At 42.6% G+C, this 18,051-nt stretch overlaps 1 protein-coding gene across 2 annotated transcripts in view; it reads right to left on the reverse strand.

The window, feature by feature from the left end:
- Positions 1 to 10,730: 10,730 nt before the first annotated feature.
- Positions 10,731 to 18,051, reverse strand: part of NCMAP (non-compact myelin associated protein) — a 41,510-nt gene continuing 34,189 nt past the window's right edge. For both annotated transcript variants that reach the window (XM_072827781.1, XM_072827782.1), the window contains 2 exons: positions 16,233 to 16,317; positions 10,731 to 13,539 (listed from right to left, as the gene is read on the reverse strand). In XM_072827781.1, the coding sequence (XP_072683882.1) occupies positions 13,398 to 13,539; positions 16,233 to 16,317 (227 nt within the window). In that variant the 3' untranslated portion in view covers positions 10,731 to 13,397. The remainder of the gene's footprint in view (positions 13,540 to 16,232; positions 16,318 to 18,051) is intronic.

Genomic DNA, 18,051 nt, shown 5'->3' on the forward strand with positions numbered 1-18,051 from the left:
CATGAATAAATAAATAAAATCTTTTAAAAAACACAAACTATCGCATACAAGTAATAAAAAAATGGACAACCCAATGGAAAGACCGGCAAAGTCTTAAACCAGCATTCCATACAAGAACCTGTCAACTTCTTTAGTGATCTGGGAAATGCAAATTAAGATCACAAGATACCAATTTATATCTACTAGACTATTGCAAAGTAGGAAGTCTGGTAATTCGAAGTGTTTCTGAAGGTGTAGATGAATCAGGAATCTCATATTCTACTGACAGGAGAGTATAAATTGGTACCAACACTTTGGAAAAATGATTTGTCATTATCAAATAAAATTAAAGATGTGCAAACCTTATGATCCAGCAGTTCCACTCCAAACAAGGTATGTGTGTGCCAAGAGCCATGTATGAAATATTCATAACAATATTCTTCCTACTGGCAAAAACTAGACATAACCTAAATGTCTATTCCCAGGATCATGGATAGATTACAATATGTTTTTAAAATGGAATTTTTAGGGGCCCCTGGGTGGCTCAGTTGGTTGAGCATCTGACTCCTGATTTCAGCTTGGGGCATGATTTCGGGGGCATGAGACTGGCTCCATGTGGGACTTCATGCTCAATATGGAGTCTGCTTGTTTCTCTTCCTCTGCTCCTTCCCTGCTCCTTTGTGCTCTCTTTCTCAAATACATAAATACATAAATACATAAAATCTTTTCAAAAAATTAAACATGGAATTTTAAAGGAAAAGAATCGAATATAGCTGCATGTCACTAAATAGAAAAAACTTAAAATTGAGTGAAAAAATACCCAAGTTGCAGAAGGCTATGCACAGTATGAGCTCATTTATTAAAAAAGAAAAAAAAAGGAAAAAAACCCTAGCAAAATTCAACAATGTATTATTTTAGGGAACCATGCACTTATGACTATTATTTTTAAGGTAAGGAACATTCAGGAAAGTGGTTCCCCTTGGGGATCAGGATAGAGGTTGAGATAATGAAAGAGCCCAGAGGTAAATTATTAAACAGGATTGGTAATGCTCCAACTCTTGAGTGGAGTATGTTCAGAGCTATTTTTTAAAATGTTACATATTTTATTTGGTGTTTTACAAATATAACACAATATAGGGAGAAAGAAAAACTCCTGGCAATATGGTTAGATTGTAGACAAAAGAATTTAATGGCTGGTATGCAAAAAGACAATCGAAAGTGTTGGAGGAAAAGAACTTTGAAACTAGAATTTAATCTCTAGTTATATTGTCCTTTAAATACTAGAGAGAAGTAAATATTTATTCAAGACCTCAGAAATATTGCCACATAAAGACCTTCTTTGAAATCACTCCTAAAGGAGAGAACTGAATCCAGAAGAAAGCAATGAAGCATGGAGGGTAAAGGTGAAAAAATGACATAATAAATTGTATTAGTGTCCAAAAAATTGCAATCTACTACTGTCCCCCCAAACCCCTATAATATTACAGGTTCTAGTACTAAAACTCTAACTGTTCCTTCTTGGCAATCAGAGAGCTCCAAACTCAAGCAACAATAGATAATAGTTAATATCCATAATATTGCCAAAAATTAGAAAGTCAAAGTAATTCAAAGGGCCAGTAAGGGGATGGAGGAAACAGGATTTTCCACTAATTGCTGATGTAGGTATAAATTATGTGTGCTTCTTCCCTGGAAGGCCTTTTGGCTGTACTTTGTCAAATTAACTATATCTATGCTCTATGATTGAGCAATTCTACCCCAGGGCATATAAACCTTCCTCACCTCCGCCAAAATATCAAAAAAGACCTCACATACAGATCAGTAAGGATATATATTTTAGAGTTTCTTTCTTTTTGTGTATGTAGTTGGAGCTGGAAGCAAACTGTGTATCCACCATTAAGGAGATGGGTGAGAAAGATATGGCACATGATGGACACTGTGCAGTGGTCAAAAATAATAAACTGATTTATATTCAGCAATACGGTTAGATCTTCAAAAAAACACATTTAATGATAAAAATAAGAAACAGAATATATCACATTTATGTAAAACTTGTATAAATTTAAAACATGTATTCTTAAAAGATTATGTATTTTTCAAGACCCATTCATTCATTCAATCATGTATTCATTAAGTACTTTTTCATTATTTATTATGAGAGGTACTGCTCTTGACATTGGGAATACAGCAGCAAACAAACCAGAATTCTGGTTTTTATGGAACTTATATGCTATTAGAAGAAGGCAGATAATTAAGAAACATAAATGAGGAACGCAAGATGGAGATGGTTGATGAGCGAAATGTGCTGTTTTACAAAGGGTGGCCATGGTCATAATTGCATGGTTCCCTAAAACATGGTCTCTCTGATAAGGTGATCTTTGAGCCTACTTTAAGAGGAGGAGCAAGACAATGGCTTTGTGGAGGAGGAGAATTCCAGGCAAAGAAAACAGTAGGTGCAAAGGTCCTGAGGTGGGTGTGTGTTTGGCATGTTTTAGAAACATTAGGAAGATCAATGTGTGGCTAGAGTGGAGTGAGAGAGGTAGCCGCAGGAAGTGAGAGAGGTTATGGTGGCCAAGATTTTGCTTGGAATGAAATGAGAATCCATTAGAGGCATTTTAGCAAGGGGTGCGAAATGTTCGGCTTATTTTTAAAAGATCACTGTGGTTACTGTGGCAGAGACAAGACTAGAAGCTGGGGGAGCAGAGAAGAGGCTGTTACAGGGATCCAGGACAGAGATGATGGTGATGTACAGTCACATTGTGGAAAAAAATGTCAAAGGCTAAAAGAAAAAACAAAAACAAAGAAAAGCTTCAGGAGAATATCTTTAAGAACTAGAGACAGGGAATACTTCTTTAAACAACATATTTTTAAAAGTGCTAACCATAAAAGAAAGAAATTGATAAATCTGGCTATAGCCTGTTCATCAAAAGATACCAGAGAGAGAGGAAAAAGACAACTTGCAAAGTGGGAAAAGAGACACAACTTAAAAACAGAGCAGACAATTAATAAATGGGTGGGTGTGAGGGAAATAGAAGAATCCAGGATGGCTGAGGGTTTGGGCCTGAACCACTAGGAGAAAGGAATTGCTTTTCACTGGGTGGGAGAGACTGGGGAGGAGTAGCTTTTGGTGGAAAAAGCAAGAGAGCTGTTTGAGATGCCTGTTAGACACCCAAGTGGAACTATCAAGCGGTCTGTTGGCCATTTACGTCTAAAATTCGGGGAGAGATCCAATGATACTCACTTGGGTGTTGTAGCATCTGGATGGTACTCGAATCATGGAATTAGATGAAGTCTGAGACCAAGTAGGGAAGGTAATGAGGAGCCAGCAAAGGAGATCTAGGAGGAATGGTCACTGAGGTCAGAGGAGAACCAGGTAAGAAAGTATTTCCCGGGACCCCTGGGTGGCTCAGTGGTTGAACATCTGCATTCAGCTCAGGGTGTGATCCTGGAGCCTGGGGATCGAGTCCCACATCAAGCTCCCTGCATGGAGCCTGCTTCTCCCTCTGCCTGTGTCTCTGCCTCTCTCTCTCTCTCTCTCTCATAAATAAATAGAATAAAAAAAGAAAGAAAGAAAGAAGAAAGAAAGAAAGAAAGAAAGAAAGAAAGAAAGAAAGAAAGAAAGAAAGAAAGAAAGAAGGAAAGAATTTCCAGCAGGAAAAGGTGATAGGCCATGCCTGGTCCTGCTGCTGTAAGCAGCTGAGGTATGCAAGGAGGACTGAGTTGATCTGGAAAGGATAATTTCATGCAGTGATAGAGTTGAAGCCTTCACTGGAGAAGGCTCTAGAGAGACCAGGAAGAGAAGTGGGAGAGCAAGTAGAGACAACCCTTTTTGTTTTGTTTAAATTTTTGTGAGCAGAAGATCTAGATTTTATTTCCACTCATCACTCCCTTGATTCAAATAGAGGTACAAAACATAGAAACAACAACACAATCAGGCTGTGAGATTAGCAACTCACCCTCCTCCTAATCACTCCCAAATCAGGACATATGGCTGGTGTTTAATTGATGTTTATCCTCCCTCCTCCTGCTCCTCCTCTATCCCGGGCTCTGGTCTTCCCTGAAGCCGCCACCAACAGGTGGGATGGGGGGTAGGGGGAGCAGGGCAGACCTGGAGAAGCCAGTGTAGGCAGCTCAGTCCTCTGAGAATAGGTGAGGTGAGGACACGGGGTAGGCTTCCATCGTCTTTCTCTTTCTCAGCCTCTTCATGGTCCCTTGTCCCCCAAATACAACCACATTGTCCCTCTGACCCCTCATTCTCACCTGTACAGCCCCTGTAAGACTGCCAAATGTTAGTGGTCCTCACGCCAAAGTCATCACTTCCCTAGTCTACAACTCCTTCTTTAGGCAGATGTCCCTCTACAACCTCCGCACACCCCTGACCTGCAGGAGTCAGAGGCTGGAGGTTTGGGGCGGGAGCTACTTGAGGTGGCAATCAGCACCTTCATGACGACTTGCCCCAGCAGCCCCAGCACCTCCAGAGGTGACTGTGGGGATGGTGCCTCCTGTCTTCCTCCACCTTCCTCAGATACCACTTCTTGCTTTTTCCTCTGAGCTCCACTTCTCCTTTAAAAGATGTTCCTGTCTTCCCACCCATGACATCCAAGTGCAACCCTGAGTGTGTGCATACCCTCCTGTTATGTGTCTCACAAATTTCTCTACCACAAGAGAGGTGACAGTTCTTCTGAGTACCCACAGTCCCACAGACAGAATGCGGCCCTAACACGGTGCCCCAGAGACAATGAGGTGAGAACAGAGTTCCAGGGCAGGAGGGACCAGGTGCAAGAAGGCATCTCTCAGGAATCCACACTAAGCAAAACTGAAGTAGATCTGGAGGAAAGTGTGGTGCCAGGCGCTTGGGCTCTTCGGGGGCAAGGAAGAGGATGACAAACTGAGCTTTAGACATGAGCGCTGTGGCCCCAGTGCCCGGGTCCAGAGAGCCAGTGTCCAGGTCCTGCTTGATGCCTAGAGCTGCAGACTCCCCTTGGCCTCTATGGATGTGCTTACGGTCATGTTCACGTCCTCTGTGGTAGCGCTGTGATGAGAGTGGCCATGGTACAAATCCTCAGGTGAATGTCTACGGTTGCAACTCTGGGCATGTCCATGCCGGATGCTCTTATGAGTGTGACCATGGCCATGGGGGTTGCTGTGCCCTTGGTGGAAATCTATTCATGAGTGCCTATAATGGTGGCCATGGAAGTGTTTGTGTAGGTCACCAGCAGCCCCAAGGCCACCCAGTGGGGACCCCCTAGGCCTCTGGCCATGAAGCTGACCAGAGGGACAGAGACAGTGACTCCATTCAACACTTAGCTCTATACCAATGTGGGATCTGCTTCTCTCCACTCATGCCGTCTGTCCATGTCTATGGGCTGCTCCTCTATTCCATTCTATTCCCAACCGCATTGTTCCCAAGGCTGTTTCTGAGACAGCACTTTGGACGAATTTTGCTGTTGAGGAAAACAGAGAGATGGCACAGTGCCCGAAGGGGGCTATGTGGTATGTAGTCTACAGAAAGCTTACCTTTGCTTGACTTTAATAAGAGACAAATTCAATAAATTAAAAGAGATGTCTATGGCAGAGAAGAAAAGTAGCAGTGGGGATTTAGAGTAAAGTGGAAAAGATGAGAAAAGAGTGGGGTCTAATGTGGTGAAAGACGACAGCATGCTATGAATTGAAGATAACGGTAGAAGGATTTCTGCAGGGGGCCAGCAGAGGGGAGAAGCAGACAAACAGAACAAAACTAAACAAACATCATCCTCTTCTCCCCTCTGATCTTCACCTTGCAGAGCAAACTGCTCGATTCAAGGTCACTAACACTTGGAGGCACCCAGCAGTCTCAGTCCGTGGAGCCTGCCACTCTCCATCTCAGGGCTGCGAGTTAGAGCCCCATGTTGGGTTGTAGAGATGACTTAAAAATAAAATCATTAACAAACAACAAACAAACAAACAAACAAAAACCCCACCAGGTTGTGAATGCTCACACGTGAACGTTTTTTCATCTCTTTTACTCCCATGTGCCTCCCCAGGCAAGAACTGAAAAGCTGAAAAGAATGAATAAATTGGTTGTTACGTTTCTTTGAGATCAATTAAGGCATCACAGCATTTTTTAAGCATTTATACAGGGGCCCCGGTATAATTCATTCAAGAGGAGGTGTTGAGCAGGGGAGGGACCCTCTCTGCTAACGCCCAGGCTGTAATCAGACAGAGGGTTTCACTTCACCGGGCACCTGAAGGCCAGTCCGGTTTCTACCTGCCTCTCCTGAACGTGGGCTGACCGTCAGAGTCCGGGGCAGTAGTATCTGCTGAACTGCAGCAGTTTGCTCCTTTGCCAGGAAATGTTCTGTGCAGGGAATGGGTGTTGCGGGACAAAAGGCTACAGAGCTGACACAATGAGCCTGCTGTGTGCTCCCATCCAGTGGGCTTGAGGCAATTCCTGGAGACATTTTTGTTGGGTTACTGCACACCCACAAAGAGCTACTTAAAAAAGGGAAAAGAACAAAACTTTACAATTAGAGGGCTATTTAGAAAAGGCATTTAAAAACTAACAGATACACAGATGCTCCTGTTACTTCTTGCAATGGACTCTAAATTGTTCTCCCAGCCTCCAGTCTCTCCCACGCCACGCCACTCTGCACACTGTAGCAGGATTAATCTCCTGAAAGCACAGATCTGACCCTGTCCCTTCGATGCTCAAGCACCTTCAGTGGCTCCCTACTCCCTTTAAAATAACCAAGCACTGAAGATCCTTCATACTAGAGCCTCTCTTCTCTTCCCTCTCCTCTCCTCTCCTCTCCATCTCCCACTGCTCCCTTGGACATGAGCTAAACCAAAGCTTCTCTTTCCAGCAGGATGCTCATCTTGATCTCTTTTGCCATCCTTCTACTCGTCCCGACTTACTCCAATTCAGTCTTTCACTATTAGTTGTTGTTTCTTCTGGGGAGATTTCTTCCTAACTTACCAACCTCTGGGCTGAACTAGGCACTCCAGCAAGAGGCTTATATAAAAAAAAAAAAAAAAACCCTGAAGTTCCTCCTATCACAAAATTACTCTAAATTGTAGTTGTTTGCTTAATTGTTTGTCTTCCCTGCTACACAGTAAGTTCTGTGAGGTCGGGCACCTTATCCATCTTGCTTGCCACTGTATCTCCAGGGCCTGGACGTGCTCATGAACATAAGCAAGCAAGAGAGAGAAAATGAACTGAACAAGCTGCCTTGACTCCGAAGTTTTTTTCTTGCTTTTCTTTCTGCCACCTGACCTGTCTTTGCCACCTTTCTTGGTCTATGAAATTTCTACCCAAACCACACATATTCACTCCCTCGATTCATAAGAAAGTTGACACTGCAGGAAAGAATGGTCTTTTCAAAAAACCGTTCCTGAGTCAATAGGATGTCTATAAGAGAAAAGAATCTTGACCCTACCTCACACACACACACACACACACACACACACACTCACACACCAAAATGAACTTCAGATGGATTGTATATTTAAATATGGAAAGTAAAATAATAAGACTTTTGGAAGAAAACATGAGAAAAATCTTCAAAATCTTTAGGTAGGCAAAGATTCCTTAAACAGGATACAAAAAACACTAATTAAAAAGGAGAACATTGGGGATCCCTGGGTGGCTCAGCAGTTTAGCACCTGCCTTCAGCCCGGGGCCTGATCCTGGAGACCCGGGATCGAGTCCCACGTCGGGTTCCCTGAATGGAACTTGCTTCTCCCTTTGCCTGTGTCTCTGCCTCTCCTTCTCTCTGTGTATCTTATGAATAAATAAATAAAATATTTAAAAATATCTCATAAAAAGAAGAACATTGGTAAATTACCATTTGGGTTAAAAGTTATTTTCATTAAAACACACCATTAAGGGGATCCCTGGGTGGCGCAGCGGTTTAGCGCCTGCCTTTGGCCCAGGGCGCGATCCTGGAGACCCGGGATCGAATCCCACGTCAGGCTCCCGGTGCATGGAGCCTGCTTCTCCCTCTGCCTGTATCTCTGCCTTCAATTTCTCTCTCTCTCATAAATAAATAAAATCTTTTTAAAAAAAGGCTACATATTGTCTGACTGCATTAATATGAAATGTCCAGAATAGGAAAATTCATAGAAAATGTGAATTAATGCTTGTCAGGGTCTGGCGAGAGAGGGCTATGGGAATTATCTGCTAATGGATATGGAGCTTCTTTTGGGGGTGATGTTCTGGAATTTGATTAGTGGTGATGGATGCACAGCACCATGAATAGACTAACAACCACTGACTTGTATATATTTTTAAAGAGTTTATTTAATTTATTTGAGAGAGAGAGGAAGGATGAGCAAGGTGAGGGGCAGAGGCAGAGAGACCAGCAGACTTCCCATTGAGTGGGGAGCCCAATGTGGGGCTTGATCCCAGGACCCTAAGATCATGACCTGAGCCAGAGGCAGATGCTTAACCAAGTAGCCATCCAGACGCCCTGACTTGCATGTTTTAAAGGGTAAAGTTGATGGCATGTAAATTATAACTCAATAAAGCTGTTATTAAAATAAAGGTAAGCCACAGGATAACAGAGGACTTATATCCAGAACGTATATAAAACTCCTACAAGTCAATAATGAAAAAGGAAGACAACCAAAATCAAAAAAGGGACAAATGGAAAAGTAACTTTACAAAAGATGAATCTAAAGGGCTAAGAAACATTAAAAAATGGGAGCGCCTCGGTGGCTCAGTGGGTTAAGCATCTGTCTTCAGCTCAGATCATGATCTTGGGGTCCTGAGTTCAAAACCCCCCATTGGTCTCCCTGCTCAGCGGGGACCCTGCTTCTCTCTCTCCCTCTGCTGCTCTCCCTGCTCTCTCTCTCTCTCTCTCTCTCTCTCAAATAAATAAAATATTTAAAAACAAAGCAAAACCAAAAGAAAAAAAAAACATGAAATAGGAGACCAGTTCCACTAATCATCAAGGAATTCAATTAAAATCATCATGAGAAACCACTGTGAGTCCATCAGAATGACTGAAATTCAAGATTCTGAAAATATCCTAGTGTCCGTGAAGGATGTGGAGCAAGTGGAACTCCCCCACTCTCCTGGTGGGGATGTTAGTTGGTGCAGCTCTGTTCAGCACTGTCAACGAAGGCTAAATATAACCTATACCCTGTGTGTTACTCAACTAGAAATATTCCCCACAGAAATATGTATATGACCACCAAACTGTTCTTAGCAGTCCTACTTGTTACAGACCCAAACTGCAAACCACTTCTATGTACATCAAACAGTAGAGTGGATAAAAACACATCACGTATCAAAGATGACCACAATGAGCACGAACGACCTTCAACTGAATGTGGACAGATATTATAAACATCGTGTTGTGCAGCAGAAGCCAGAAACAAAAGAGTTTACACCACAATTCTACTTATAGACAAAATTGTTCTAGGGATGAAGAAGTCAGGACACTGGTTACTTTTTGTGGGAGGTGAGTGGGGTAGGGGGAGGAAAGGAGCTCTTGGGATGCTGGAAATGCTCTGTCTCTTCATCTTCATGCTGGTTACACAAGTGAGCTCAGTTTTTGTGAACATGTTTCGAGTCACACATACGTGTGTGTGTGTACGTGTGTGTGTTGTACTTCAGTAAAAAGCTTTACTTAAAAAAATCCTATCCATTTTTCCAGGTCCTTTTTTTTTTTAATATTTCATTTATTTATTCATGAGAGACACACACAGAGAGAGGCAGAGACACAGGCAGAGGGAGAAGCAGGCTCCAATGCATGAAGCCCGATGTGGGACTCAATCCCAGGACTCTGGGAACATGCCCTGAGCCAAAGGCAGACGCTCAACCACTGGGCCACCCAGGCGTCCCCCTTCTAGGTCCTTTTAAAATACTTCCTCATTGGGGGGCCAGATCAAACTAAAGAACCAGTTTGGTCCAGACGCCATGGCTGTTGCTATCAAAATAAGCTCACATAGCCAACTCCACCGATATAGGGCTGGACTCAAGAACGGGCCTGCCATGCTGCTAGAACTCCTAATGTTGCTGCCTCTTGAAATGCAGCAAGCCAACATACCTGCCACCAGAGCATATTTGCACCTTTCCTTTCCTTTGATGTTACCAACTTCTGGATTCAAAGTCCATAGCAGAGGTGCCTGATTGGCAGGGCGTGGGTCCTATGCCCTCACCCTAGCAGCAAGAGACTCCAGGAAAATGAGTGTCTGTCCTTTTCAGCTTTTATAGCAGGAGATGGTCTTGCTTCTCAAAGAGGCTGGCTCCCCAAACACAAGAAGGGCCACCGAAAGAAGGACATGTTACTCCCCTGTGCCTGTTTCCTCATCCCCAAAATAGAAATAGTGATGGCTCCTACACATGGGAGCTGTAATGGTTAGAGGAGCTGGTGCGTATTAAAGGCTCATCACATACCTGGAACACATCAGAACACATCAGAAACAATGAATGGTAAATGTCGTTATTGGTGACTTGGGTTGCATTCTAATGTCTACATCTCTCCGTGGGGCCCCCAAATCTCGACATATCAGCATTCCTGGTGTTTAACAGCAGGCTCTGGAATGGGATTCCTTTTGTAAGAGTTAAACAAGCTACCAAGTTTTCCAACTCATGGTAAGGCCCATTGTCGGCAGCCCACCTTGCCCACCGCCCTTTAGAAATGAGAGCACAGTGTTTGCAACAGCCGAGGCTTTCCCCGCAGGACCCTATTTACATTGTTAGGGGAAGGCAGTTCTTAGAAAAGGTATTTGTTAACTCTAAATTTAATTGAAGTCAACTCAACGGATGCTTGATTTAAGTCTCTTTATTTTTTAGACATTTTCTTTAGACATTTAGTATCTTTTGTTGATTCAGTGGCCAATTAAGGCAGCATCTGCTCAGTTAGGAAAGGCACCTGTCAGAAATGAAATACTCCCCTGTGTTGCAAGGCCCGTCCCAGGAGACCAGCTGCAGCCTCCTTGAGAGTGGGGACAGTGACAGTGTGTTTAGTAGCACCTCACCTTGCACATAGGTGCCCTCAAAGGATGTTTACTGAGTTATCTTCATTAGTTAAAAACAAAACACTAGAACCCCTTTCTTGGCCTCCCCTCATCTCTCTCTCTCCCCCCTCCTCCACTTCCAAGCTTTCATTTAGCAAAAGAACATATAACAGAGAATAATTCCTCTAATAATTCCAGGAAGATTCCAGTATGGACAGAAGAGTTTGGTTTTAGGGCTGGAACATTCCAAAAAAAATTTTTTTTTTCTTTTTTTAAAGCAGAACAATTTTTTGGAAACATATCTATTTGGGATTTGAGTCCTTCAGGAAATAGCTTTTCCTGGTTGGATGCCATTTCACCCTTTGCTCCCTGGGGATTAGACTTATGGGAAATGAAAGAGGAATCCTTAGAGCTTTGATGGGCTCAGAGAGGGGGCCTTTGGCTCCAGTCATGGGAGCCCAGAGGAGGCTACCAAAGTGGCTTTGCCCCATACTGTCAATTTGGAAGCTAGACTCCTGACATCTGCTGAGATACATGGGCCTTTGCTCAGACACATGTTCGGCCCACAAAAGAAATTCATGTTCTCTGAGCCAGGATGTTAAAGAAGAATGTGGTACAACAGAGAGAGGGACTTTGGGTTCAAAGAGCCATGGGTTTGAGTCTCGTCTTTGCAACTTAACTAGCTGTGTGGCTGTGGACAAGTCCTTTTCTCTTTGAATTTGCAACTTGCAGCTGCAAACAGAAAACATAATTCCTTCCAGGGTTATTGGAAAAATAAATTCTATGAGATAATTTGCATGAAAGCATCTTGCCAAGCACCTGATACTTGGTAGATATTTAAACACAGTAGGGAGAAAAGATGTTTGGGGTAGGAAGTATTTGCCAGTATTTTTCCAGACTTATCCAAGCGAGCATTTTTATAGTGGGATGACATGACTCTGTGACCCTGGGTCAGTCTTCTTACCTTCCTGACCCCCAGTTTCCCCTCAGAAGAGATTTCTGATTCCAAGAGGAAGAGACTCTTAGAATTTGAGGTTAAATGTCGGAGTGTGTCACTTTCTGCAACAGAGTAAAGATTTATGACCTTGTTTCCAAGATGCCTTTAATTGTAAGGTGTACAACAGATTAAAAACAGCTTTTTGAGAGAGAAAAAAATACTACATTAATGGACCCATCAATTTGAAGACATATCCTGATTTCAGAATCTTTAAAATGTGAACAAATATGTCTTGCCATTGAAGAAATACTGTAACAATAATGCTGGCTCTCATTTATTAAGCATCTGCTGAGTGCCAGGCACTCCCCGAGCTGCTCTACTAAGTCCTTGACTAGTTAAAGTAAGCTTGTGAGGCAGAGGTCATCATCCCCACTTCGTGGTTAGCCAACCCAAGACGGAGTGCTCGCATCACTCTGCCAAGACCACACAACCAGGAGGCAGGGCTTGGAAGGAAAGTCTTAATTTCAAAATGGCTCCCCTCTCAGTAGATTGTTCTCCAGGCTAAGGAGTCAAAGAGAGAAATGGTTTGCAAATGTCATACTTTGAATGTGCTCTGAATCTCTGTGAGGTTATCAGGAAGGACCCAGGTGACATAAACAGGATTGTCATCTGATCAGTCTCTAATACTGGTCCTTGGAGGGAAATGTTACCTGGAGAGAGAGGATTGCTCAGAAACCAGAGGGAAGCCAAGAAATGAGACTGAGTCAGGCTTAATCCCGCCCCAAAGGGAGAGGAGGGGCTCTGACTAGCTCCAGACTCATTCAAGGCCCACGGACACTGCAATAAGCTTTGACCCCAGAGGCCATCATTCCTCAAGGTCATCCTATTCCTTCACCTCTCTGCTAATGAAATAGAAAACTTCTGAGGAGAATTGTTTCTCCCCCAACCAAAATCTGCTGACTGGTTGTTGTCATAAGCTAGCTAGCGGTCATCTAGTACCAGAACAAGTCCTACATTAACAAGTTGGTTTTTTGGTTAGTTAGCCCAAGTTAGTTTCCTCTGTGCCTGATTAATGGGATTGAGCATTTTGCTCTGCAAAGATATGGCTATAGCACTTATTCTGATAGGACCCCAGTGGCAGACCCTGTTGTGATAACTCTTGGGAGCATGTGCTGACCCCTGACTCCTGACCAGAAGACTCCTGGGCTGTCTGTCTGTCTAGCAGTTGTGCTTGGGGGAGAGAGCCACACCCGCTTCAGTGGATTCCCAACATAGCTCTACCTCATCAGATCACAACAGAATCTTCCACAGCCTTTTGGAAGGGTGGCACCAGGGATATGGATATAGCTAGGGTGGGGCAGGGCAAGACAGGGTTGGGGGTTGCCTGAAGCATCAGGAATTGCATAAGAGATGTTCCCGTTGACCCAATCCTGGAAGGAACTCTCATAGTGAAGCTGCCAGAGGAGAAATGTGCTTCTGGATCTTGACTGAAGAAGGCTCTTTGGACGGTGGCCAAAATAGCACCAGCGTGGGGGGACAGTCACCGAGTCTCCACGTGGACGTCAACGGGGCTGAAGGTCACAGTTGCAGGGTGCTGGCTGCTGTTGTTGTTTGGGCCCAAGGCAGAAGGCGAGGCTGGCTTGGGCCCCTTGGGCTCCAGCTCCCGCCTCATCCTCATTTTCCTGGAATGAGATACGCATGCATGCTTGAGTCTTCCACCTTGTCTAACCTATGATTTTGGCTCTGGCAATGAGATTAACGTAGATCATCATTAAATCACGCTGCTTGATTGCCAATCACAGAATTTTACAACTGGGGGGGACCTTAGAAATCAGCTAGTCGGACCCTTCCATTTTTTGTGTAACCCAGATGAGATATTTAGCTGTATTTTTTTCCCATTAATGAATGGGTTAAGTGACTCAGATAGGTGATTACATTTTTTTTATTAAAGATTTTTATTTATTTATTCATAGACAGAGAGAGAGAGAGAGGCAAAGACACAGGCAGAGGGAGAAGCAGGCTCCGTGCAGGGAGCCCGATGTGGGACTCGATCCTGAGTCTTCAGGATCGCACCCCAGGCTTCAGGTGGCGCCAAACTGCTGCGCCACCAGGGCTGCCCCAGATAGGTGACCACATTAAAGACAAATGAAGATACTATGATTTTTTTCAGTTCAAAGTGGTAGTGTGAGTTAAATTTTGCAGTTTCATTATGTTGCCAAGTTTATTGCTAGAAATATTTAAGAACTTTTTGCATAGTTGAGAAGAGAATGGACTTAAAATGTACATCCAATCTTTCATATCATATGCCAGAAAATTCAGTGACTGACAATAATCATTAATTCTAAGGTCTACATGAAATTTCATCTTGTTGATCTAACATAATACTTTTTTAAAAAATTTCAAATGCTCAGAAAAGTTGCACAAATAGTACAACTATTACCTGAGTATCGTTCACAGAACAATTCACTGATTGCCAGCAGTTTGCCACATTTGCCTTCTCTCTCTTCATTAACACACATGCACACACACACACACACAATTACACAGAGTGTTTTTCTAAATCCTGAACCACTTGAGTTAGCTGCAGACATCAATGCCACTTCACCCCTAATTACTCCTCAAAACAAGGGAACAAGGGCATTCTCCATGTAACCATCACTGTCCCACTTGGTTACATTCTCCATGTAACTGGTCCCAGTTGAAGAGCCTTCCATTTTAAAGATGACCAAATAGAGGCACAGAGAGGTTAAGTGACTTGCCTGCCTTTGAGAGGCCAAAGACTAAGCTCTGGTCTCTAAGTTGCAGCCCAGGCATCATTGTAAACAGGGTGGGGTGGGTAAAGTAGAGTCTCCACCCAAATTACAGCCTAAGGAAGGGGCTCAGAGCTCCTGCAATAACAGGCAGGAATGAAGGGCAGAAGTTGCATTTGGATGCCACTTCCTGGTCTGGGGCAGATCCAAATTGTAATACCTTCAACATTTTAAAAATAACTTATTATTATTACATATAGTGGTGGGACTATTTTCTTGGAAACTGCATGTACTGGGTTTGAATCCCAACTCTGCCACTGAGGACTGAGTGACCTTGGGCTTGTTGGCTCATTTCCTGGTACCCATTTCACAGCTATAAAGTTGGGGGATATAAAAATACCCACCTGGTGGGGTTGTCGTGAGAATTACATGAGTTGATACACACATAAGGAACTTAGAATTATGCGTGGCACATAGTAAGAGATCTTTATATGTATATTATATACATGTAACACATAATATAAAACATGAACATTATTATAAAAACAATGCCTGCTTGCATCTCAAAAATAAAGAAGTATACTCCCTCCCTCTGCCAAAACCAACTAACCAATTATTAATCCCATCATGAGACACACTGGTTGTTAACATCTTGCTGTGTATCATTTGAATCTTCCTTGATTTAAATAAATAAAATCTTAAAAAAATATATTTTAAAAAAGATGCCTGGGTGGCTCAGCAGTTAAGCTCTGCTTTCATCTCAGGGCGTGATCCTGGAGTTCAGGGATTGAATCCCACATCAGGCTCCCTGAGGGGGGCCTGCTTCTCCCTCTGCCTATGTCTCTGACTCTCTCTCTCTGTCTCTCTCTCTCTCTCTGTATCTCTAATGAATAAATAAAATATTTTAAAAAATATTTTAATCTTCATTGATTATGTGTGTAACCCACATGTATAATCATAATGTACATATTATTTTTGTAAACTTTGCCGATACATTGTAAATGGCTTTCCTCACCAATAAACACACTTCTACTCTTTTTTTTAAATGTCTTCCAAGTCTGCTGTGATATGGTTGTGTTCCTAATCTCTTTATTTTGATTTCTTGCCTGAGAAGAATAACCTTCTAGCAAAGTTGTGACTTAGAGATGCTAACACGTGAGGTGAAAACACATTTATTCTTTATGCAATCAAATGATATTATTTTCTCTTATTTGGTCCCAGGCCAATAATAGCTGGAGTGACAGGCATTCCAGTATTTGTCTCCTCAAATACTCATGTGATCTGCTCAACACACCCTAGCACAGGGTTCCTGGAGAGAAAGGATTGGAACATTCCTCTATTACCATAATTTACCTACAAGGGCTTACCACAGTGCTCAAGGGCATTAGCATTGTCATGATGATTATTATATTTAAAAAATATTTCTCCAGGTACAAAAATATTTGGTTACCATAAAGTTTCTACAGGAGAACAGAGGTCAAAAAAGGACCCACAGAAGGTTAGTGCATTTGATGATGGACTCATGGATACTCTGCAGCACACAGCTGGCACCTATAAATGTTAGTTCCCATTCATTCTGACATCACCGAAGGCTCAAGACCATCAGAGCCCAGGGCATCCTATACCTGTTGTACATCTTTAGCAGGATCAGAACCACGGCGAAGATGATGATGACAACTACCACAATGGCAGCAACGATGGCTCCGGAACCTACGAGGAGAGGGGTGGAAATGGCAAATGTGCAAACTGAAACATTCAGAGACTGGGAGGGGGACTTACACCCGGCACCTTGCATCCTCATTAGATAGGCGGGGAGACTATGGGATATCCTAGCACCCTGACTGCTGACCCCGGGACAGAGACATTTCTAGAGCAGCAGTGCACCCCTACCTCCAGGGGGACATGGAGGGCAGCGTCCTCAGCACATAACCTGCCAAAATTCTGTCTCAGGCCATCCTGTTATTATCACTCCTAGCACAGAATCTAACTTCCTTTGTGAAATAGGCAAGCAAAACACCCTTCCCTCTTTTTCATCATACAAAAGTAATATGTGATTTTGTAATTCATTTTGAAAATATAAATACAAGCCAAGAAAGAGAACTCATTGCCCCAGGAACCACTGATCATCTACACATATATACATTCACCAATGTCATCATGCATATGTACATATGCATATTAAATAGCTAGCCACCAACACTTTTGGATAACTTATTAATCCTATGTCTGAAATCCACCTTAAAGAAATAGTCTTTTTTTTTTTTTAAGATTTTATTTATTTATTCATGAGAGAAACACAGAGAGGCAGAGACACAGGCAGAGGGAGAAGTAGGCTCCATTGCGGGGAGCCCGACGTGAGACTCAATCCCAGGACTACAGGATCACGCCCTGGCGTTAAACCACTGAGCCACCAGGGCTGCCCAAGAAATAGTCTTAAAAGTGGAAAAATATGCACTTGATAAAAAAGGAACCATGTTCCATTCAGTTTTACAACCATCTCCTCATCGTCTTTCCATGTAACTACATTGTTTTTCACGACTGTTGATGGCTACCCAGTTCTCCATCGTTTGCATGTGCCATAATTTGTTGACCAATTCTGTATTGAAGATATTTATGTTGTCTCCAATTTTATGCTATGAAAAACAAGGTATAATGAATGTCCTTGCAGCTTAATATCTTAGATTTTCACACCTCTAATTCCATGTCCAAGATCAATATCCTTGTTGGAATTGATATTGAAAACACAAAAAAAAATTATAAAGAGGGGGTTATACTTTAATCTGTTTGATTCTGGGGAGTTTATCCTAAGGAATAATCCTAAATACAGAAAAAGCTGTATGAAGGGAGATGTTAATTACAACGGTATTTATTCTAAATATGGGAATGGTTCAATAAGGTATGGTATGCCTATCTCATGAAATATCATACTATAATTTGAATGACGTGTGGAAAAGAGAATATGATATTATGTACACCCCCACATGTACACATTATGTTGCATCCATTAAAATATGTGCACACAAACATTACGTTGACTAAAAGAAGTCAAATAAAAGGGTATATAGGGTATGTTTCCATTTACATAAAGCTTAAAACCAGGTAGGACTAATGTCTGGTGGGAGAAGTCAGAGCAGAGGGTTCCCTTGACCAAGTGGGGATGGTGTGACAAGGGACGCTGGGACTTTTGGGATACTGGTGGTGGTTCACTTCTTGATCTGCAGGCTGATTTCACAAGTGTTTTCATTTTGTAAAAATTCATCCAGCTGCGCACTTATGATTTGCGCATTTTTTGAGCGTATATAGTGCTCTTATAAAAGGTTTACAAATAAAAACAAAACTAGGTCCAAATATTCACAGGAAGAAAGACTAGAAGGCAAGAAAAGGGGGTGGGGTAGGGAATCCACCATGGAATAACTTGTTTTTTGTTTCCTTCCTGGGGAGCCC

Source organism: Canis lupus, chromosome 5, assembly GCF_048164855.1.
Source record: "Canis lupus baileyi chromosome 5, mCanLup2.hap1, whole genome shotgun sequence".
Lineage (NCBI taxonomy): Eukaryota > Metazoa > Chordata > Mammalia > Carnivora > Canidae > Canis > Canis lupus.